At 36.0% G+C, this 19,876-nt stretch overlaps 1 protein-coding gene across 5 annotated transcripts in view; it reads left to right on the top strand.

The window, feature by feature from the left end:
- Strn3 (striatin 3) overlaps positions 1–19,876 on the top strand; it is a 105,270-nt gene that overhangs the window by 83,459 nt on the left and 1,935 nt on the right. For 3 of the 5 annotated variants that reach the window (XR_011372717.1, XM_070026298.1, XM_070026287.1), the window contains 9 exons: positions 675–815; positions 6,128–6,261; positions 8,040–8,215; positions 8,595–8,642; positions 8,813–8,934; positions 10,061–10,228; positions 12,489–12,629; positions 15,086–15,193; positions 19,722–19,808. Coding sequence is in view for 4 of the 5 variants with exons in the window: in XM_070026298.1 (XP_069882399.1) it covers positions 675–815; positions 6,128–6,261; positions 8,040–8,215; positions 8,595–8,642; positions 8,813–8,934; positions 10,061–10,228; positions 12,489–12,629; positions 15,086–15,193; positions 19,722–19,808 (1,125 nt within the window). In the remaining variant the exon portion in view is untranslated. The remainder of the gene's footprint in view (positions 1–674; positions 816–6,127; positions 6,262–8,039; positions 8,216–8,594; positions 8,643–8,812; positions 8,935–10,060; positions 10,229–12,488; positions 12,630–15,085; positions 15,194–19,721; positions 19,809–19,876) is intronic. The other 2 variants (XM_070026305.1, XM_070026300.1) reach the window with 1 other exon arrangement.

The following is a 19,876-nucleotide window of genomic DNA, read 5'->3' as shown; positions in this document are numbered from 1 at the left end:
ACTTGGTTATCTAGGGAGTAGCTGAAAGTTACGGTTTTATGACTATTGATTTTTCATATTATGAGAAATTGAGAGAACTCAGGGGACAACTAGTGTTTGCAGATCTGGAAAGACACAAAAACACTTTGATTGAACAGTTTTAACAAATGTAAAATTGGAGTTGATTTATTAAAGTAAAATTGTACTTACAGGAAAATATCCAGAAAGATACCAGGGAAAGTTAATTGTTTGTTGCACCCTTATAAATGTCTTTGTATTTGTTTCTTTCACTTTTTTAAATAGTGAATTAAGTTGGAAAAGCTTATGTTTTATTCTTTGCACTAGTAAAACTAGTAACTTTAAGCACCAAAATTTGCCTTTGTTTTAATGGTAACTTCTGTGTCTGTGAGCTTACATAACTTGCATTTAATAATAGAAGTTTCTTTCTCTCCATTCTCTCCCATTCTTTTCTGTCACTCTTCCCATCTTTGTTTAAAATGTCTTTTAAGATATACAGATAACTATAGAATAGTAAATATTTAAAATCTTAATGTGTTTGGGGGGATGATATGGAAAATATTTTAATAAGTTGGAATTCTTTATAGATTGTTTTGTTAGTAATTGCTTTACTAAGGCTGCTAGCAAGTCAGGCAGTAGCCATTAAGTGAACATCTACTGCTGACATTAATTTACAGGGGTCAACAGGACAAAACTCTGCGACATGATAGCTGATCTGGGAGATGATGAGCTGCCCCACATCCCTTCAGGAATCATTAATCAGTCTAGGTCAGCCTCTACTAGAATGACCGATCATGAAGGTTCAAGAGCAGAGGAAGGTACAAAATTTAGCTACCATGTTTGTTTATATTGCAGAAGACATGAAATTACATCTTAATATTGCACATTTGATGTTGTATAAAATGCTGGAGATCATTATATATGATCTTCAGAGAAGGCATTGGGCAAGCTCTTTGTATAATTGTCTTAGGGACTTTGGAACATTTTGCTTCTCTTCGTATTTATTTTTGTTTTTAATGTTAGGTGAAGCTGTTTCTATTATAGGTCACTTCAGCTCACCTTCCTTAAATTTAACATAAAGTGTACAGTTCTAGAAACAGGAAATAATTTACAAAAAAAATCAGTTTTAAATACAGGAAAGAGTATTGAGTTCTTGTGGCTTAACTTTAGCAACTGTAAAAACTACCACTTGCTAGAAGACAGCCAAGTGTTAGGCATTGCACTGGGAACTCTACACATATATTCTAAATGTGTAGCTGTTCTCTAATTTAATCATTGTAGGATAAAGGAATGTTAATATCTTTTACTTGGTATCAAATGTCCATGAGTTCATAGTGAATTTTCAAATATTTGGCTAAACCACAATGTACAGAAAATGATAATGCCACTTATTCAAAATCAGTTTCAGGGGAAAAAAAAATTTTTTTTTGGGGTCCGGTTGTGGGGCCTGAACTCTGGACCTGGCGCTGTCCCTTAGCTCTTCAGCTCAAGGCTAGCACTCTACCACTTGAGCCACAGCGCCACTTCCGGCTTTTTTCTTTTTGCTTATGTGGTGCTGAGGAATCGAACCCAGGGCCTCAGGCATGCAAGGCAAGCGCTCTACCACTGAGCCACCTTCCCAGCCCAAGGAAAAAAAAATGTTTAAGATGCTAGATATACTTGACTAGTTTATAATTCCGGTTCTTGTTAGTTACAATTCTAAGTAGTAAATTTGAATTTTTATATAAATATTTTAATAAATATGTGGCTGATATGTCATACATTTAATTTTATTTGATGTTTCTGTTTTTTTGCTGTGTAAAGGGTTTGTTCACCACAGCCAAACTTTTTGAAAACATCTTGTTCTCCTTTAAGTTTTCTGTAGTTACATATTTTCTTTACAGCTGATAGTGAATAATTTTGCCTTTTTCCTTACCTTAATTACTTCCTTTACCCTAACCTTTTTAATCTGTAGGAAATTGGAGGGAAGACAACCAAAACAAAAGCAATGAAAAGTAAAATAATCTGCTGATTTTTCTGGATCTAATTTTCGTTTACTCATTTTACTTGATAATGTATTTTCTAAAATGCACGTAGCAATTGAGCTTTTTATATCAAATAATATATAGTGTAACGCAGTAGAATTTTTATAATTTACATTTTAAAATACAGATTTTCTAGTTTAATAAGACAAAGGCTTACAAAAGTTATGAAGCCTTTAAAAATGTCTCATACCAACTTGATAGGGAAAAACATAACAATCAAGCTCACCAGTTTAGAGTTGGCTGCTGGCAGCTCACATCTGAATCCCTAGCTAATAAGGAGGCTGAGGTCTGGAGAACCACAGTATGAAGCTACCTGCAGCAGAAAACTCTTCAGAGGTCTCCAAAACTAACCAGCAAAAAGACAGCAAGAATTGAGCAGGGTAGCAAATCAAAGTGTGATGCTTGGAATTCAAACCCTAGTACTGACAAAAAACAATTTAGAGCTCTTTTGGTGTGTTTATGTATGTATTTTATAGAATAAATGTAAGTTACAGATTTCTTTTATAATTGTGGGAGGAGAGAAGGTGGGGAGATTTAATTATAAACATGAACTTTATTATTTAAATCTTAGTAAAACTTAAGCTATTTGAGTTTATATCAAGTATAATTAATTTCTGTAGCAGTCTTCTAGCTTTATGCCTTAAAATATTCTTGTTATCTTTCAAGGTATAAAAATTGAGTATCTACTGGGCTCTGATGGCACACACCTGAAATCATAGCTTCTCAGGAGGCTGAGATTTCAGAGTCATGGTTTGAAGCCATCCCAGGCAGGAATTCTTTAGACTCTGCTCCAAATAATCCTCGAAAAAGCTGAAAGTGGAGAAGTGGCTCAAGTGGTACTAACTTTGAGCATATTGCTTAGACAGTGCCCTGAGTTTATTTTATTTTATTTATTTATTTATTTTGGGTCCAGTCTTGGGGCCTGAACTCTGGGCTGGGCCTGGGCGCTGTCCCTCAGCTCTTCAGCTCAAGACTAGCGCTTGCTCTACCACTTGAGCCACAGCGCCACTTCTGGCTTTTTTCTTTTTGCTTATGTGGTGCTGAGGAATCGAACCCAGGGCCTCAGGCATGCAAGGCAAGCGCTCTACCACTGAGCCACCTTCTCAGCCCCAGTGCCCTGAGTTTAAGCCCAGGCACAAAGAAAAAAGAATGAAGGTCTAATTTTTAGGAGAAGTACTTGTATATCACAAACCTTCAAACTATTGTTACTAAAAACTTAAGATCTATCATATTTGCATTTGCATAAATGGAACCAGCTTATTATTGTGTTTATCAGGTTTGATAAAATTGGGGGAGAGCTGGGGATATACCTGAATATGATAGAGTTCTTGTCTGCCTGTCTAGTATATGTAATGCCCTAGGCTTGATCCCCAGTATCTATATTCCTTATCCCCTCATCTCGCCTAAAATGAAGATAAAGGAGTTTGATGTGTCACTTACAGACTTTCTTAGTCAGTGTTCATGAAAAAGGAAAATTACAGAATTATGACAAATACCTTATTTAAGATCTAGTAGACTGTAATATTTTTATATAAAAGAAAATACTAGCCAGGTTTCTGTGGCTCATGACTGTAATCCTAGCTACTCAGGAGGCTGAGATCTGAGGATGGCTCTTCACAGCCAGCCTGGTCAGGAAGGTCCATGAAACTCTTTATCTCCCATTAACCACAGAAAAAGTAGGAAGTGATGCTGTAGCTCAAGTGATAAGGCCTTGAGGAAAAGGAGCTTAGGGACAGTACTCAGGCCTGGAGTTCAAGGCCTGGGACAGGCAGAGAGAGAGAGAGAGAGAGAGAGAGAGAGAGAGAGAGAGAGAGAGATGAGGGAGGGAAAGAAGAAAGAAAATGCTAACAGTAATAGTATTTTAAATTATTTGATGTTATCTTAGTAAGTACTTAGTAAAAGTGCTATCTATAGCTGGTGTCATTAAATTAAAAACAAATTATTACTTTGTCTTGAATTGTTAATTGCTATCAGTATTAATATGAATTTGTAGAATACACAATTAGTTTACTTGGCAGGGAAATGAGGGAAAACAAATTGCATGTTTACTGTCATTGCCATATGCCACAATGATGGTTGATGTGGGAAGGAAAAATAACACCTTAAGAAGTATTTGCATGTTTGTATTTATATATGTAAATAAAAACCAAGTAAGCAGAATAGTTGCTATATAATAAAAGATAGATATCTTTTGAGAAAGAATAAAAATATAGCTACATGATTAATTAGAAATAAACATAAAATGCTAGGGTTTTGTTGTTGTTGTTTGCAAATTAATCTAAATCCAGGAAAACTAGCTAGTATTGCCAAGCCATTTTTTTTTTTTTAGCATATCCCTAAATTGTTCAGTGGTTGATCAGAAATAGTCCTGGAAAAATAATTTACAACATAACAATACGTTACAGTAAAAGTTATTCCATTGAGCTTTTACAGTTTTTTAGTGATTATTTGTACAGTTGTGAGTGGGAAGAATTTTGGCATTTTGTTTTAATTTGTCTTAGGATCAAATTATGAGTTTAAAAATATTCTTTGTAGTAGCAACAAATAGTAAATTTTACTTGATAACCTTCATGTATTTGTTCTTAAACATAATTTTAAGCTGTTGATTTGATAGTTCTTGACTATTTTTGGTATTTACTAGTAACTGTACACCTTGGTATTGATAGGAAAGATCAGTGCTACATATTGTTCATATTCAGTAAGTATAATAATTGAAAAAGTAAATCCTTAGCATTTCTATTTTTTCTCTTATGTTATCAATTTTACTTTCTGATAAATCCTAAAGGTGACTTTGAGTCTAATTCTACAACTTTGATGGGATAAAATAACAAATACTCTAATAAAGGTGATCTTTACTTTTACCATAGTAATATGCATTGTATCTTCCCAGAAATATTTTGAGTTTTTGTGATGTCTAAATTTTATTATCCTTGTTTTCTGAAGTGTAATAAATTTATGTAATTTTCACAGCAATTAAAAAATCTACTTTTTTAGTGTTTCCTTTAAGTTTTATGAATTTTAAATGTGTTTTGAGATATTTCATTATGAGTTGAATATTCATCTGGACATCTTTAACATTAACATTTAGCTCTCAAAACATGTTTGAAATGACACTGAAAATTATTGCTTACACTAAGTGTTAGAGTAAAAATTTAGATGCTGGTATAGAGTCATTCAAACTATGACAGAGTTTGATTGATCACTATGTAGAGAAAAGTGTAATTGGAACTGTTAATATCAACATGCAAAGTTATAATAATGCATATGATACAAATTTAAGTTAAATGAAGCTTTTCTGTGAATTTTCTTTGAAATTAAAATAGCTGTTCTGAACGAAAATGTATTTCTAAGCAGAAATATATTTTAAAGTTATATAGTAAATAGTATAGTTGAATAGTAATAGCTAACGTAAGTTAATTGACACAATATAAATAGAAGAGGTCATTAAAATGAAAATCATAGTCAAATCTTTAAAGCTGAAAGGCATTTGAAGATCTCATGAATTAACCATATAGAAGAATAATGTTATTAGTGGTAGAACTGCCTTGTCCTAGACCATTGTATACTGGCTGATATGGCAGACAGTTTGGAAGTCATTAACATTGAATGCTTATATTTTTATCAAGACTAGAATACCTAGTAATTCTTTAGAAAGCAAAAGAAGTTAGCCTTATTAGCTTTCTAAAAAATATTGTATGAGCTACTAATAGGTTAATTAGTTGAGATTTGTTTCCCATAAATAGTTGAAATCTAATATTTGATTCCATTAATTAAACAAAATTTATTCTATTTCTTATTTAACAATAAGCCATAGTTAAGTTTACTGAATTGGTAAAGATTTAAATAAAACTTTTATGCCCTTCCTCCCATCCTTGATTATAAACATGTAGTGAGTACATATTTGATTTGTGGAAGATAGGTACATTACATTTTCACCATACTTGTTTATTACTTCTTAGTGATTTTTTTTTTTGGGTAGAAGAAGGAAGGTAGAAATTCATTATACTATTAAATTATGTAACTGTTAAGTGCTTAAATTTCCCCTACAATATTGTCTTGTACTGTATGATTTTTCAGCATTTAAGAAGCGGTTTTGTTCTTTATAGCTGAACCAATAACGTTTCCATCTGGAGGAGGCAAGTCATTTATTATGGGTTCTGATGATGTTTTGTTAAGTGTACTGGGCCTTGGAGACCTTGCAGACTTGACGGTAACAAATGATGCAGACTATAGTTATGATGTAAGTGCAGTTTTATTTTTAATTTTGTAATTATTTAATAGAAGGCTCCTTATTTTTTGGAATCAGTAAAACAATTTATGTCAAGGTGCATGGAAAAGATATTTAAGTGTGTCAATGTATTAATTTGAAATAACATGAAGTTTTTCTTTTATAACTTTGGTGCTTAAATTTTTCTTAGGTATTTTGGTGGGTTAGGAGTTTGGGGTGATTACCTTAAACAGTTGGTCAGCATATTACATCTTTAATAGTGAGCTCTTGGGTATATACTCAAAATTCAACCGTATGTGGGCACTAATGAGAAATAAGTAGATAATCTGAACCAATTTTTATGTATATTGATAAGAAGCATACTCTTGACTTTTTTTTTCTAAAGAATAATGTTAAAGTTAGCTTGCATCATTTCCTAAATAACTCCATCTGGAGGCAAGAGAGCCGAATAGGGTTGGTGGGAAAAAGTGCTAACAGCTAAAACTACTCTTTTTTTTTTTTTTTTTTTTGTCGGCCATGGGGCTTGAACTTGGCCTGGGTACTGTCCCTCAGGCTCTACCCCTTGAGCCACAGCGCCACTTCTGATTTTCTGCTGGTTTATTGGAGATAAAAGTCTCACAGACTTTACTGCCTGGGCTGGCTTTGAACCGTGATCCTAAGATCTCAGCCTCCTGAGTAGCTAGGATTACAGGCGTGAGCCACTGACGCCCAGCTTAAAATTACTTTTGAATCAATGATTCATACACATTTGACATGCAGTTGAGAGTGAACTGTACTAGTTTAGACTTTGATGTTAGTGAATTGCAGTTTTTCAGCAAGTTAATTTTTTCTTTGTAACTTTTCTCCATATATATATATATATATATATATATATATATATATATATTTGTTTGTTTGTTTGTTTTGTTTTGTTTTTTTTTTGTCAGTTATGGAGCTTGAACTCTCGGCCTGGGTGCTGTCCCTCAGCTCTTCAGCTCAAGGCTAACGCTCTACCACTTGAGCCACAGCGCCACTTCCAGCTTTTTTTCTTTTTGCTTATGTGGTGCTGAGGAATCGAACCCAAGGCCTCATTCATGCAAGGCAAGCGCTCTACCACTGAGCCACCTTCCCAGCCCCATCCCCCTATATTTTATACTTAATGTTAGCATTTTTTTTTTTTTTTAGATAACAGCCTTGATGGACTGGATCTAATAAATATTGGAATATTAAGTATTCTAAACTTTTTAAGTTTTATGTGCAACTAAGTACAAGTAAACTTGACTGCTTTAGAAGTGACTTAATAGCTTATTTTTACAGATGGAGAAATAAGGGTAAAAAGACTAAATCTATCAAGTCTAAGAATTAGAAAAAAAATGAAAATATTATTAAAGGGTTTCTATTTTAGACTTTTAGATAATACCTTAACTTGCTGCCTTGGAAACTTCACATGTATATGGCTATTTGGTTATGTATTTCATTTTGATGTAAAGTATTGCAGCAATAGTAGTGACTTGGTTTTCATCTGATATATAATAGGAACTTTTGAGTTTAGCATAATGATTAGGTAAAGGCAGATTAAGGAATTCTTCATTTAACCTGGGTATTTGAAAAGCTTCTGAAATTATTCTTCTGAATGTTTATTAAATGATATAAAGGCTTATAATTATTTTAAGGTATTTTAAATTTCTGTCGGACATTTTAGTAAGTTTTAAATAACATGTTTTAAACACAGCAAAAAGAAACAAACAAAAACTCCATATACCTATGAATTTATTGATTTTACCAATAAATAGTGCATGTTTTCTTTCTAGCTGCCTGCCAATAAAGATGCTTTTCGAAAGACATGGAATCCCAAGTATACACTGCGTAGCCATTTTGATGGAGTACGGGCATTAGCTTTTCATCCTATAGAACCTGTGCTGGTTACTGCCTCTGAGGACCATACCTTGAAACTATGGAACTTGCAAAAAACAGTTCCAGCCAAAAAGTAAATATTTTATTGTTAGCTGTATTTTCCTCTGATTTTGCTTATATGAGCCGTCGTTCCTTTTTACCATCCTGTATCTTTTTTGGGGGGAGGGGGGGTCGGGTCGTGGGGCCTGAACTCTGGGCCTGGGCGCTTTCCCTCAGCTCTTCAGCTCAAGGCTAGCGCTCTACAACTTGAGCCACAGCGCCACTTCCAGCTTTTTTCTTTTTGCTTATGTGGTGCTGAGGAATTGAACCAAGGGCCTCATGCATGCAAGGCAAGCGCTCTACCACTGAGCCACCTTCCCAGCCCCATCCTGTATCTTTTATATGCACATTTGATCTACCTATAGCCTCAATTAATTAATTGCTTTCTCCATCTTTTTTCCTCCCTCCTTTAGGAGTGCCTCTTTAGATGTGGAGCCTATCTACACATTTAGGGCCCACATGTAAGTTCTGTTGAATTAATAGTAGTTGTAGTTATTAATAATTATTAATGTTAAATAGTAATGTTAAATAGTAATTTAAATGTATATATTTACCTAGAAGTTTTTTAATAGAATAATAGAAATTTGAATTCTTAGATTTATAAGTAACTTTCTCCCTCTCTTTCTTACAGTGGGCCTGTTTTGTCATTAGCTATTAGTTCTAATGGAGAACAGTGTTTTAGTGGTGGTGTTGATGCAACCATTCAGTGGTGGAATATGCCTAGTCCTAATGTGGATCCCTATGATACATATGGTAAGTAAAACTGTCAGAGCATATTTTTTAAGTAAATGTAGCTAACAAGAAGTAAATATTTAAAATGTTACTACAGAGTTGTTTATTAACATATTTTAGTCTCTTTATTCAGTTCTTCCATTTGCTAGTAGGTTGCTTTATCAAAGAGAAAAATTAAATTTCCTACCAGGAATATTTAAGCCTGTGAAGAATAGTGCCTTATATTGCCTAAAACTCTATTAATTAAAATGTTAAACTTGGTGATTATTAACAACAAGGAGGGAAAAACAAAATATCTTAAATGTTTAAACTCAAGATAGTGCATGTAATTTTTGGCGGGGACAGAAGGGATTGGTACTGGGATATGAACTCAGGGCTTTTGCACTTGATTAGAGTACTTGCTTGTAGTATACTCTACTTGAATCACACCTTCATCTTGTAGTATTGAGACTTCATTTTCACTTAACCAAGGAAATAAAAGACTGGAGGCTTAAGTGCTAGCGTCAGCCAAGAGCAAGTAAACTGAATGAAAGCTTGAGAACTTGAATTCAAGCCCTGGTACTGACAAAAAAGGAAAGAAAAAAGAAGGTGGCTATTACTACTAGATGCCATGGCTTATCCTTGTAATCCCAGCTACAGGGGAAATATTTCAAGTTTGAGGCTCTGAGTTCAAACCCTAGATCTATTCTCCCTTCCCCCAGTTTTTTAAATAAACAGGTGACTGTGAATCTTGTAAAGGCTGCTCTAATATAGTGGTCTAGTAAGTAGACTAGGTAAGAGATAAAGTTGCCAAGATTAGGGTGGTGTTAGAACAGTTAAAATAAGGAAGTAGGTGTCACTAGATTCTTGGGAAGGTAGAGTAGAACAATTTGTTGATAAATTATGTTGAATGAAATTGTACATTTGAGATTGGATTTTAAAGTATATCGTATCTTTTACTATGTGTGAGGGAAAGGAGATAAGAGATCATCCTTGATGTAACTCAGGCAGGCCTATGACTCATAAGGTAGTTCAAGTTGGCCTTGAACTGGCCTCTGCATTCTGAGTGTTGGAATTACAGATGTGTACCACCACAAATTTAATTGTATGGAAAAATTTCTTTACCAGGCTTCTTTCAGCTTATCTTTGTTTTCTTCTTTCTTCCTAGAATCAAATATTCTAGCTGGCACTTTAGTTGCTCATACAAATGCAGTCTGGGGTCTTGCCTACAGTGGCATAAAAAATCAGTTACTATCTTGTTCAGCAGATGGCACTATTAGGTTATGGAATCCACAAGAAAAATTGCCATGTATTTGCACTTACAATGGAGACAAGGGTAAGTTAATTTAAAAATAGAAATTGGGAGTTTAAAAAAAAAAAAAAAAAAAGGAAGTGCCGCTGTAGCTCAAGTGGTAGAGCACTAGCCTTGAGCTGAAGAGCTGAGGGACAGCGCTCAGGCCCAGAGTTCAAACCCCACAACTGACCAAAAAAAAAAAAACAACAACCCAGCCATTTGTAATTTCTTCTCTACTCCAAAGGGATATATTGGAAAAATTTTATAAGAATTTATAGTAATATTTTGTTTGGTAATTTTTTTACTTAAAGTACCTTGTAAATTTATACTGTAGCTCAAGGCTTTCTAACCTTTTAAAGATCATGTTCCATTTTAAAAATTAAAGTATTTATAAAGAATACTGGGGTCGACAAATGTTACTCATAGGGACAACAGGAGGCAACCCAGTTTTGTGGGTGTAATTACCCACAAAACTGAAGGTGTAGTAGTCCCAAACAGTCTAGACACTATGCCTGCCATGATGCTTAGCACACTTTGGGAAATCCAGACATAATCAGTAAAATAGCACCCTTGCCATAAGCACCAGTTGGATTGCTTTCATGCTTTCAGATCTTTTTCCTAGTAAAAAAAGGCTTTTAGCCAGTTTGGTTTTTTGTTGGTTGGTTGGTCAAGAAGCTCGAACTCTGGGTCTGTACTCTACCACTTGAGCCACAGCGCCACTAGCGGTTTTCTAGTGGTTTATTGGAGATAAGAGCCTCAGATCTCAGCCTCCTGAGTAGCTAGGATTACAAGCACTGGTGCTCAGCTCCAATTTATCTTCTGAATGCATATATATTTTTTTGACTAGTCTTTAAATTTTTAATCAGTCGTTTTTATTTCAATATATTATTTTAAAACCATCTAGGTGAGTAATAATGTGCTCACTTTTGTGTATCTTTTTGATACACTCATTTTATTAATATTTCAGTTAATCTAGGCTTTATAAAAATATAATATATACTTATATATGTTAGTATTTAAACATGTTTCTTGCTTTATTCAGATAATTAACTTAGTATGTTAAAGAAGTTGCTGCCAGGCACTGGTGGCTCACGCTTGTAATCCTAGCTACTTGGGAGGCTGAAATCTGAGGATCCCCGTTCAAAGCCAGCCCAGCCCGAGCAGGAAAGTCCGTGAGACTCTTATCTCCAATAAACCACTAGAAAGCCAGAAGTGGCCCTGTAGCTCAAGTGGTAGAGCACTAGCCTTGAGCTGAAGACTGAGGGACAGTGCCTAGGCCCAGAGTTCAAGCCCTACAACGACACCAAAAAAAAAAAAAAAAAAGTTGCTGCCTAGACCAATTTGATCTTCATTTTTACATCTAAAATTTGACTTGAACCAAGAGCTAGTGGCTGATGCCTGTCTGTAATTGTAGCTATTCAGGAGGCATGAGATCTGAGGATCATGGTTTTGAAGCCAGGCGAGGCATTAAAAGTCCATAAGATTCCTTGTCTTCAATTAAAAGCAAAAATATGGAACTGGAGACACATGGCTCAAGTGGTGGTGTGGTGGTTTTGAGCAAAATCCTAAGCAAGAGCCACAGTACTTGAATTCAAGCCTCAGTAACAGCAACAAAAAAAATTTTTTTACTTGTATTAACTACTTGATAAGACATATATTTGACATGGAAAGGTATCTCCCAAGATGCAGATTTGAAAATACCATACTTTCATTTACTCTTAAAAAATTGACAAGATTTTATTTTACTTTTGAAGAAAATGCATACAATAATTAACAAATCAATTAATTGAAAGACTGGTATCCCAAATTCTGGTATTACAGGTATATGTCACCATACCTGACTAGTAATTTATGTATAAATCTACTCTTCATTTGTAGTTTTCCTATAATGTTAAAAAGAATGTTACCAATAAAAATTGAACAAAAGTTGCTTTCTTTTAGGGGGGGAACAGGCTTCAATATCGGGGTTTGAACTGCAAGTCTTAAACGTGCTAATTAAGCAGGAGCTCTGCCATTAGAGCCATGCCCCTGTCCCTTTTTGCTTTAGTTTCCTTTCAGTTAGTCTTCCATTTTATGGCTATGGTATTCTGAACCATGATCCTCCTACTTAAAATTAAGGCTTACGTGTAATTGGGATTGCTGTGTGTAACCCACTGCACTCAGCTTTTTTGCTATGAGGTCTTGTTGAGTCTCCAGTTTCCAAGTCGCTGGAATTAAAAACATGAATGATACCTGCTTCTAATCTAAAAAGTAGAAATTTCAACATTATTATGTTTATAGTGTATCTTTGGGCTTCTTTCAGAACATGGAGTACCTACATCAGTTGACTTCATAGGCTGTGATCCAGCTCATATGGTGACCTCTTTCAACACTGGCAGTGCAGTAATTTATGATTTAGAAACATCACAGTCATTGGTGATGCTTTTATCACAGGTAGAAGCTGGTAAGTTGTCACTATTTTCTCTGAAAGTTCTTAAAAAGGAATTATACTTTAGTTATTTTCCTATTGACTGAATTTAAGATGGAAAAATAGATTTATTGTGTTACAATTATTTATGTTACGTCTATTTAGACTTAAATGTTTAGTGGGTTAATGGAGATAGAGGAGTGAATGGAGTAATATAAAGGTAAAAGCAAAGTAAATAATTTTGAACTTATTTTGAAATGTATGTGAAAGTAAAGACAAAAACAAGGAATCTGGTATGCTCACCAGTATTATATTTAGAATTATGTCAGTATTGTAGAATATTGTTACACAGTTTCTTTAAATAGGTACCTAAAGAAGATGGGTGCATTGTGATTGTGATTAGTTGATAGATAAAGTCTCAGGTCTCTCTTAACCTATACATTTCCTCTAGATCTTGATCTTTTCTTTGTTTCCCTCAGCTTCTTACATAGTTTAGAGGGCAGGAGCATTTTACTGTGTCCAGTTACTAGTTAAGAAAGGGGTCTCATAGACTTTTTGTCCAGTCTGGCCTTGAGCTGAAATCCTCTTGATCCTAGTCTCCCAAGTAGTTAGGATTACAGGCTGAATTACTGGTACCATTATTGTTTTAGTTTCTGGTATGACAATACATTCTGGCTCATCTTGGCTTGCTAGGCAGGCCCTCTGCCACTTGAGCCACATTCAGTAGCCCTTGTTTCTCAGGAAAGGTCTCATGAGTTTTGCCCATCTGGCTTCAGGAAATCCCATTTAAGTAAGGCCTTTCATATAGCACCTGGCAAGCACCCACATCATTTTTATTTTTATTTTATTTTTTATTTTTATTTTTTTAGGGACACAAAGGTTTAGTATGTTGGGAAGAGAAGCAGTGATAGCCTAACAACAAGAGAAATACTGCTGCTACACTGAGACAAAATTGGGAGCAAGCTTTTATGGAGGCACTTGGGATTTCATTGTTTCTTTTCCTGGGCCTTGCTTGATTTGTTGTTACTCCTCAGAATATGATTTGAATTTCATACACTAAGCCCTTATTTTCTCATTCTACCTGGCTCTTGGTATTTTGTTCCTACCTTGAATCCTTAAGAGAGGGACTTGGCCTTCACATTCCTCTTCTGATAGAACCATGGAGTCCTATCTTCTTGGAATTGATTTGAGTATTAGAGGTATCCCTGTGTTTATTTGTTCTGGAAGATGCTTACAGCTTCTAAAAGTATTGGAAGCCTGGTGCGGTGACTCCTGACACATGGCCACCAGACAGACTATATTGTAACATTTTGTTGAGAATGTTAATTATGCAAGGAATAATAAGGAAGAGAAGTAATAGGGAAACTAGAGGTTCCCAGAAGTAGAGGAGCCAGGAAAGCCATGATCAGAAATCTTCCCATGAGAAGAGCCATCTAAATTTTGATAGGCGAGGTTGACTAGTTATGAATGTTAGTCTATAATTGTCCTGATTTATTAACCCTAGAGCAGGATTCTTTGGCATGTGTAACACAGGTTCCCCTTGGTTGTCTTATCTAAGATTCTTCTGTTCTGTAGCCATGGTTGCTGGGAAATCCGTTCATCTTTGTAAGTCCCTAAAGTTTTGTCTATTTCCTAGAGTATTGGCTACTTGTAGTGACAAGTTTTTGTAGATCAGGAAATAAGAAATAATTCGTCTCTTTCTTGTTCCAATGCCTGTCATTTAGCATGGGAGGCCCTCCTGTTTTTAGGAGGTGAGTTTCTGTTGAAGCTGTAGAACTAGTAAGTGACAGAAAGGCAGTGGTAACAGTTGAAAGTTAGACGTGGGCTTTAGTTTGCATTAGGTAGAAGCAGTTCTTCACAACCTCGAGCTTTAATTTTGGAAAGGCTGATACAAATGAATCCATTTGAATTTTGTCAACTTTTTCTCTTTTCTGGGTTATTTTCCAATTGTCTGGAAGGTTTTCTCTAAAGGTATCTGCCAATAAGCCACTTGTGGTTTAGGTCTAGCTCATTGATTAAGATGGTAGAGGAAAAGCAAAGGAGGGGGTAACAACGCTCAATAGGAAATATACTCATTACCATTCTCATGTAACTATAACCCCTCTGTATAGTGTCTTTACAATAAAATATATTTTTTTAAAAAGATGGTCTCAACTGACTTTTTGCCCAAGCTAATTTGACCCACTGTTCTCCTGATTTATGCTTTGCAAGTAGTTGAGATTAGTGAGTCTAGTGAAACCACTAGGCCCACCTAAGAGTTCTTATATACAAGCAGAACAGTCCATTTTTTAAAGTGTATTAGCATTCATTTTGGTAAGACTAAAAAGACATCATCTAACTTCTAGTTTAAGGTTTGGATTTTATCTTTCAAGTTTTTACAATGCTGGAAGTCAAGTCAGGCCTCATTGTATGCTAAGCAATATTTTTCCCTTGAGTTACATCCTCAAACCAAATAATTTGAATGCAAAGAATTGTCTTCCTTCATATTTCAGGTTTACAATCCAATAATCATATTAACAGAGTAGTAAGTCATCCTACACTACCTGTTACAATAACTGCTCACGAAGACAGACATATCAAATTTTTTGACAATAAAACGGGTAAGTATGTTGTCTTTTCATATTAATAGTGTAAATTTGTGATTTAAAAATGCTGTGGGATTTTTGTTTGTTTTGGTCAAGGGGCCTGAACTCGGGGCCTGGGAGCTAACCCTGAGCTCTTTATGCTCTGCATAACTTTGAGCTCCACTACCAGTTTCTGAGTGGTTAATTGGAGATGAAAGTCTCACAGGGACTTTTCTGCCCAGGCTGGTTTTGAACCACAATTCTCAGATCTCAGCCTCCTGAGTAGCCAGGATTACAGGTGTTAGCACTGGCACCTGGCTAAAACACTGTTCTTTTGTATAATGTAAGTTGAATTTGAGGCTCTGAAATTTTGGGGAAACTAAAAACTTTTTCAAATTATTTTTTGTTATTATTGAGAAGCTGGGTATCTTGCTGGACAAGTGTTCTTGTCACTGAGCTATATTCCTGGGCCTTATTAACAGGTGCTAAACCAGCATCAGGATTGCCTAAGGTTTTTTTGTTTGTTTTGCTTTGTTTTTGTATATTTTTCTTTTTTCCTCCTTTTTTTTTTCCCCTCCTAAACTGGGATTTGAACTCAGAATTTTGTTTCTGATAGGCAGACACTAAAAATTGACCTATGCTCTCCTCCCACTCCTCATCCCACTATGTTCTTTGTGCTTTATGTTTTCAGATTGGGTCTTAGATTTTTGCCCAGGACTGGCCTCAGAATTCAATCCTCCTACCCATACCTTCTGTATAGCTGGGGTTATGTGTGCACCATAATGCCTGGCTTGTTTGAGGTGGAGTCTTACTAACTTTTTATTCAGCAACTTGGATTTTTGCTTTTATGTAGTATAGCACATTTGCAATGTGTAGGTTTTACATTTGTACCTAATACCTTGTCTACCCATAATGATTTCTTCATGTCATGTGAATTTTTTTCTTCCTAATCTGTCTTAATGCATATTACAAGAGAGTTCTTTTGGCATTTTGAATATATTCCTTTTTTTTTTTTTAAATTATAGAGGTGTGATATACAAACAGGTTACAGTTATTTAAGTCAGGTAGAGAGTACATTTCTTTTTGGACAATATCACTCCCTCCCTTGCTCTCTTTAAATATATTCTTTTTTTTTTTTTTTTTGGTCAGTCCTGGGGCCTGAACTCGGCCTGGGTGCTATTCCTCAGCTCTTCAACTGCAGACTAGCATTCTACCACTTGAGCCACAGCCCCACTTCCAGCTTTTTCTGCTTATGTGGTGCTGAGGAATCAAACCAAAGGCCTCATGCATTCAAGGCAAGCACTCTTACCACTGAGCCACCTTCCCAGCACCAATCAAATATATTCTTAAAACAGTTGGTAGGCTGGGTGCTCATGGCTTACTAATTGCTGATCCTAATTACTCAGGCTGAAATTTTAGGATTGTGGTTTAAAGTCAGCCTAGGCAGGACAGTTGATGAGATTTCTAGTTAATCTCCAGTTAAATCAGTAAAAAGTTGGAAGTAGAGTTGTAGCTCAAGTGGTAAAGTGCTAGCTTTGAGCACAAAAGCTTAGGGACTGTACCCAGGCCCTGAGTTCAACTCACAGGATGGCAAAAACAAAACAACACAGAGTGGTAATCTGCTGCCTGTGATTCTACCTACTATACAGGCTGAGATTTGAGTATCATAGTTCAAAGTCAGCCAGGGCAGGAAAGTTACTGAGACTTATCTCCAGTTAACCATCAAAAGGTCAGAAATGTAGCTGTGGCTCAAGTGGTAGAGTGATAGACCTGGGGGAAACCTCCAAAATTTCAGAGATAGCATCCAGGCCCTGAGTTGAAGCCCATGGTACGATGGACATACTGTTGTCATCTTCACAGTATATCTTTTATAAGAAACTTACAAAATTGTGTTGTTGTTAAATCTACTTTTAGATTTGTTCTAGTATGGAGGAGGTTGATGTGTGGGTGTGGTGTTTGGGGTTTTTGTTTTGTTTTTGTTGGTTGTGGGGCTTTAACTCTGGGCCCTGTCCCTAAGCTCTTCAGCTCAAGGCTAGTGTTCTACCACTTGAACCACAGCACCATGTCCAGTTTTCTGTTGGTTTATTGGAGATAACAGTCTTACAGACTTTCTTGTCTGGGCTGGCTTTTTGAACCATGATCCTTAGATCTCAGCCTTCTGAGTAGCTAGCATGAGCTACCAGTACCTGGCTTATATATGGATATTTTAAGGCTTTCTTTTTAATCTGTTGGAATTATGTGAATGACAAACATAACCATGCTTTGAAATAACTAATTTTATCCTCAGCTGAAAATTGCTTGATATAAAACCATAATACAACTATAGGTTTTGGAGTATGTTTTTGCTTCATTGATTATGGTTTAGTTTTATATTCAGATCAACATTTATGGCCCCATGACAAGTAACAAAAATAGACCTCTTTCATGCCTCAGTGTAAAATGTTATTAGGAAGCACCAGCAACAGCTAGACCTCTACAGAAGGCCTCCCATCTTTAGTTAGGAGCATTCTAGCTGAATAAAAGGGGAATAAACTAAAGTGTCAGTATTTGCCATGTTACTGCAGAATGGCTTTGCCTCCAAATCTTTGTGCAGCACAACAGCATACTGACAACTTAGTTCTGATTCCAACTTGAGGTTAAGTCCCATTTAAAAATTTTTATGTTTGTATTTATTTTGGAGGGATTAGTGTTAGGGTTTGAAATTCAAGGCCTTGTGTTTGCTAGACAGGTAGTCTACCTTTAAAAAAAAAAAAAAGATCCTGTTTGATACTAGCCTGCATTCTACAGACCAAACTACAAAATCTTGAGGCCAGCTTTGTTATCAATGTTTCTCCTTTTTTCTTTCTTTCTTTTTTTTTTTTTTTTTTTTTTTGGTCGGTCGTGGGGCCTGAACTCTGGGCTTGGGCACTGTCCCTCAGCTCTTCAGCTCAAGGCTCGTGCTCTACCACTTGAGCCACAGTGCCACTTCCAGCTTTTCTCTGCTTATGTGGTTCTGAGGAATCAAACCCAGGGCCTCATGCATGCAAGGCAAACACTCTTACCACTGAGCCAGTTTACCAGCCCCTTCCTGTTTCTCCTTTTATAACCAGCAATACTAATGTTCAGATCTAGTGGCAGAAGTAACTGCAACTGCATGGTTTGAATTCCATTTATTTGCCAAGTCTTCAGTGAAGATATTTATTAAATTATATCTTATGTCACACAGCTATTGTATTTCCCTCCCCACAACCCCTTTCCTGTGTGGAGATGGAACCCATAGTCTTATACGTGCTGGCAAGTGCTCTACCACTTAATCTGTGTCCCACAGCAGCACCCTCCCCCCCTTTTGTAGGTTGTGGGGCTTGAACTCAGGGCCTGGGCACCCTGAGTTTTGTCCTCAAGGCTAGCACTCTACCATTGGAGCCACAACCCCAGTTCTGGCTTTTGTTGTTGTAGTTGTTTTTGTTTTTGTTTTGTATTTTTGAGTGGTTTTATTGGAATTAAGATTCCCACGGGGTCTTTTCTGCCTGGGCTGACTTCTAACATCAATCTTCAGATCTCAGCCTTCTGAGTAGCTAGGATTGCAGGTATGAGCCACCAGCACCTGGCTGTTTGTGTTTTGGGGGGATATAAAGTCTCAACTTTGTCTCTCCCCCTCCTTTCCTCCCCCTCTTTTTTTAAGAGTATATGGGCAGCAGGCATGGTTTTCATGCCTGCAATCCCTGCGCTCAGGAAATGAAGCAGACGGATTACAAGTTCCAGGTTAGCTTGGAGTACATAGTAAAACCTTGTCTTAATACAACTATATGGGAAAGTTTATTTCAAAACATTAATTGTAGCAAATGTGCCTTTCAAACATAATAAAAGAAGCCAGACACAAGAAAAACGTGTGTATGTGTTACTAGGATTTGAACTCAGGACCTTGTATTTGATAGGCTTTGCCATGGAGCCATACCCTCAGACCTTTGACCTTCAGGGTTTTTTTTTGCACTGGTTATTTTGAGATAAGATCTCCCCTTTCCCCAGGCAAGCTCCTGCTACATGGTCCTCCTGTTTTACCTAGACTGAGATGCTTCCTGACATAGATGGAGTGATAGGAGTGCCCAGTTCTTGGTTGAGAAAGGCATCTTACTGGCTTTTTGCCTGATCTGGCTTCAAATTCTAACCCTCCTAAGCTCAGCCTCCTGAGTTAGGGTATAATTACAGATGTGAATCGCTGCCTAGCTTTGCTGAATTCATTTATATGAAATGTCCAGGATAAGCCAATATATAGAAAGAAATTAATGGGACAAATGAGGAGTGTGGTTGCTTAAATGAGTTCAGGGTTTAATTTGTCAAAGATGAAATGTTCCAAATTAGATAGTGGTGATGGCTGTGCATTGTGATTACTCAAAACCATGCAATTTCATGCTCTCAAATGGTTTTGCTATTCGGTAAGTTTTGTGTTGTATATGTTTTACCACAACTAAAAAAATACTGCTGTAGTGCTTGTGTATTTTATGTTGATGCCATATTATAGCATTTCTGTGTCTAACATCAGTACTTTTGAAAACTTAATCTTCTCTGTTATATTCTTTTTATTTAGGTAAAATGATCCATTCTATGGTAGCTCACTTGGATGCTGTTACAAGTCTAGCAGTAGATCCTAATGGAATCTATTTGATGTCTGGAAGTAAGTCGGAACTTGTATGATTACCCATAGCCTTTGTAAAAGAAGTGTTAGTAATAAGTTTTGTTTGT

Source organism: Dipodomys merriami, unplaced genomic scaffold (genome assembly GCF_024711535.1).
Source record: "Dipodomys merriami isolate MVZ:Mamm:240054 unplaced genomic scaffold, mDipMer1.0.p SCAF_1, whole genome shotgun sequence".
Classification (NCBI taxonomy): Eukaryota; Metazoa; Chordata; class Mammalia; order Rodentia; family Heteromyidae; genus Dipodomys; species Dipodomys merriami.
Note: the sequence above shows the minus strand (reverse complement) of the source record. Positions and strands in the feature narration are given on the sequence as shown.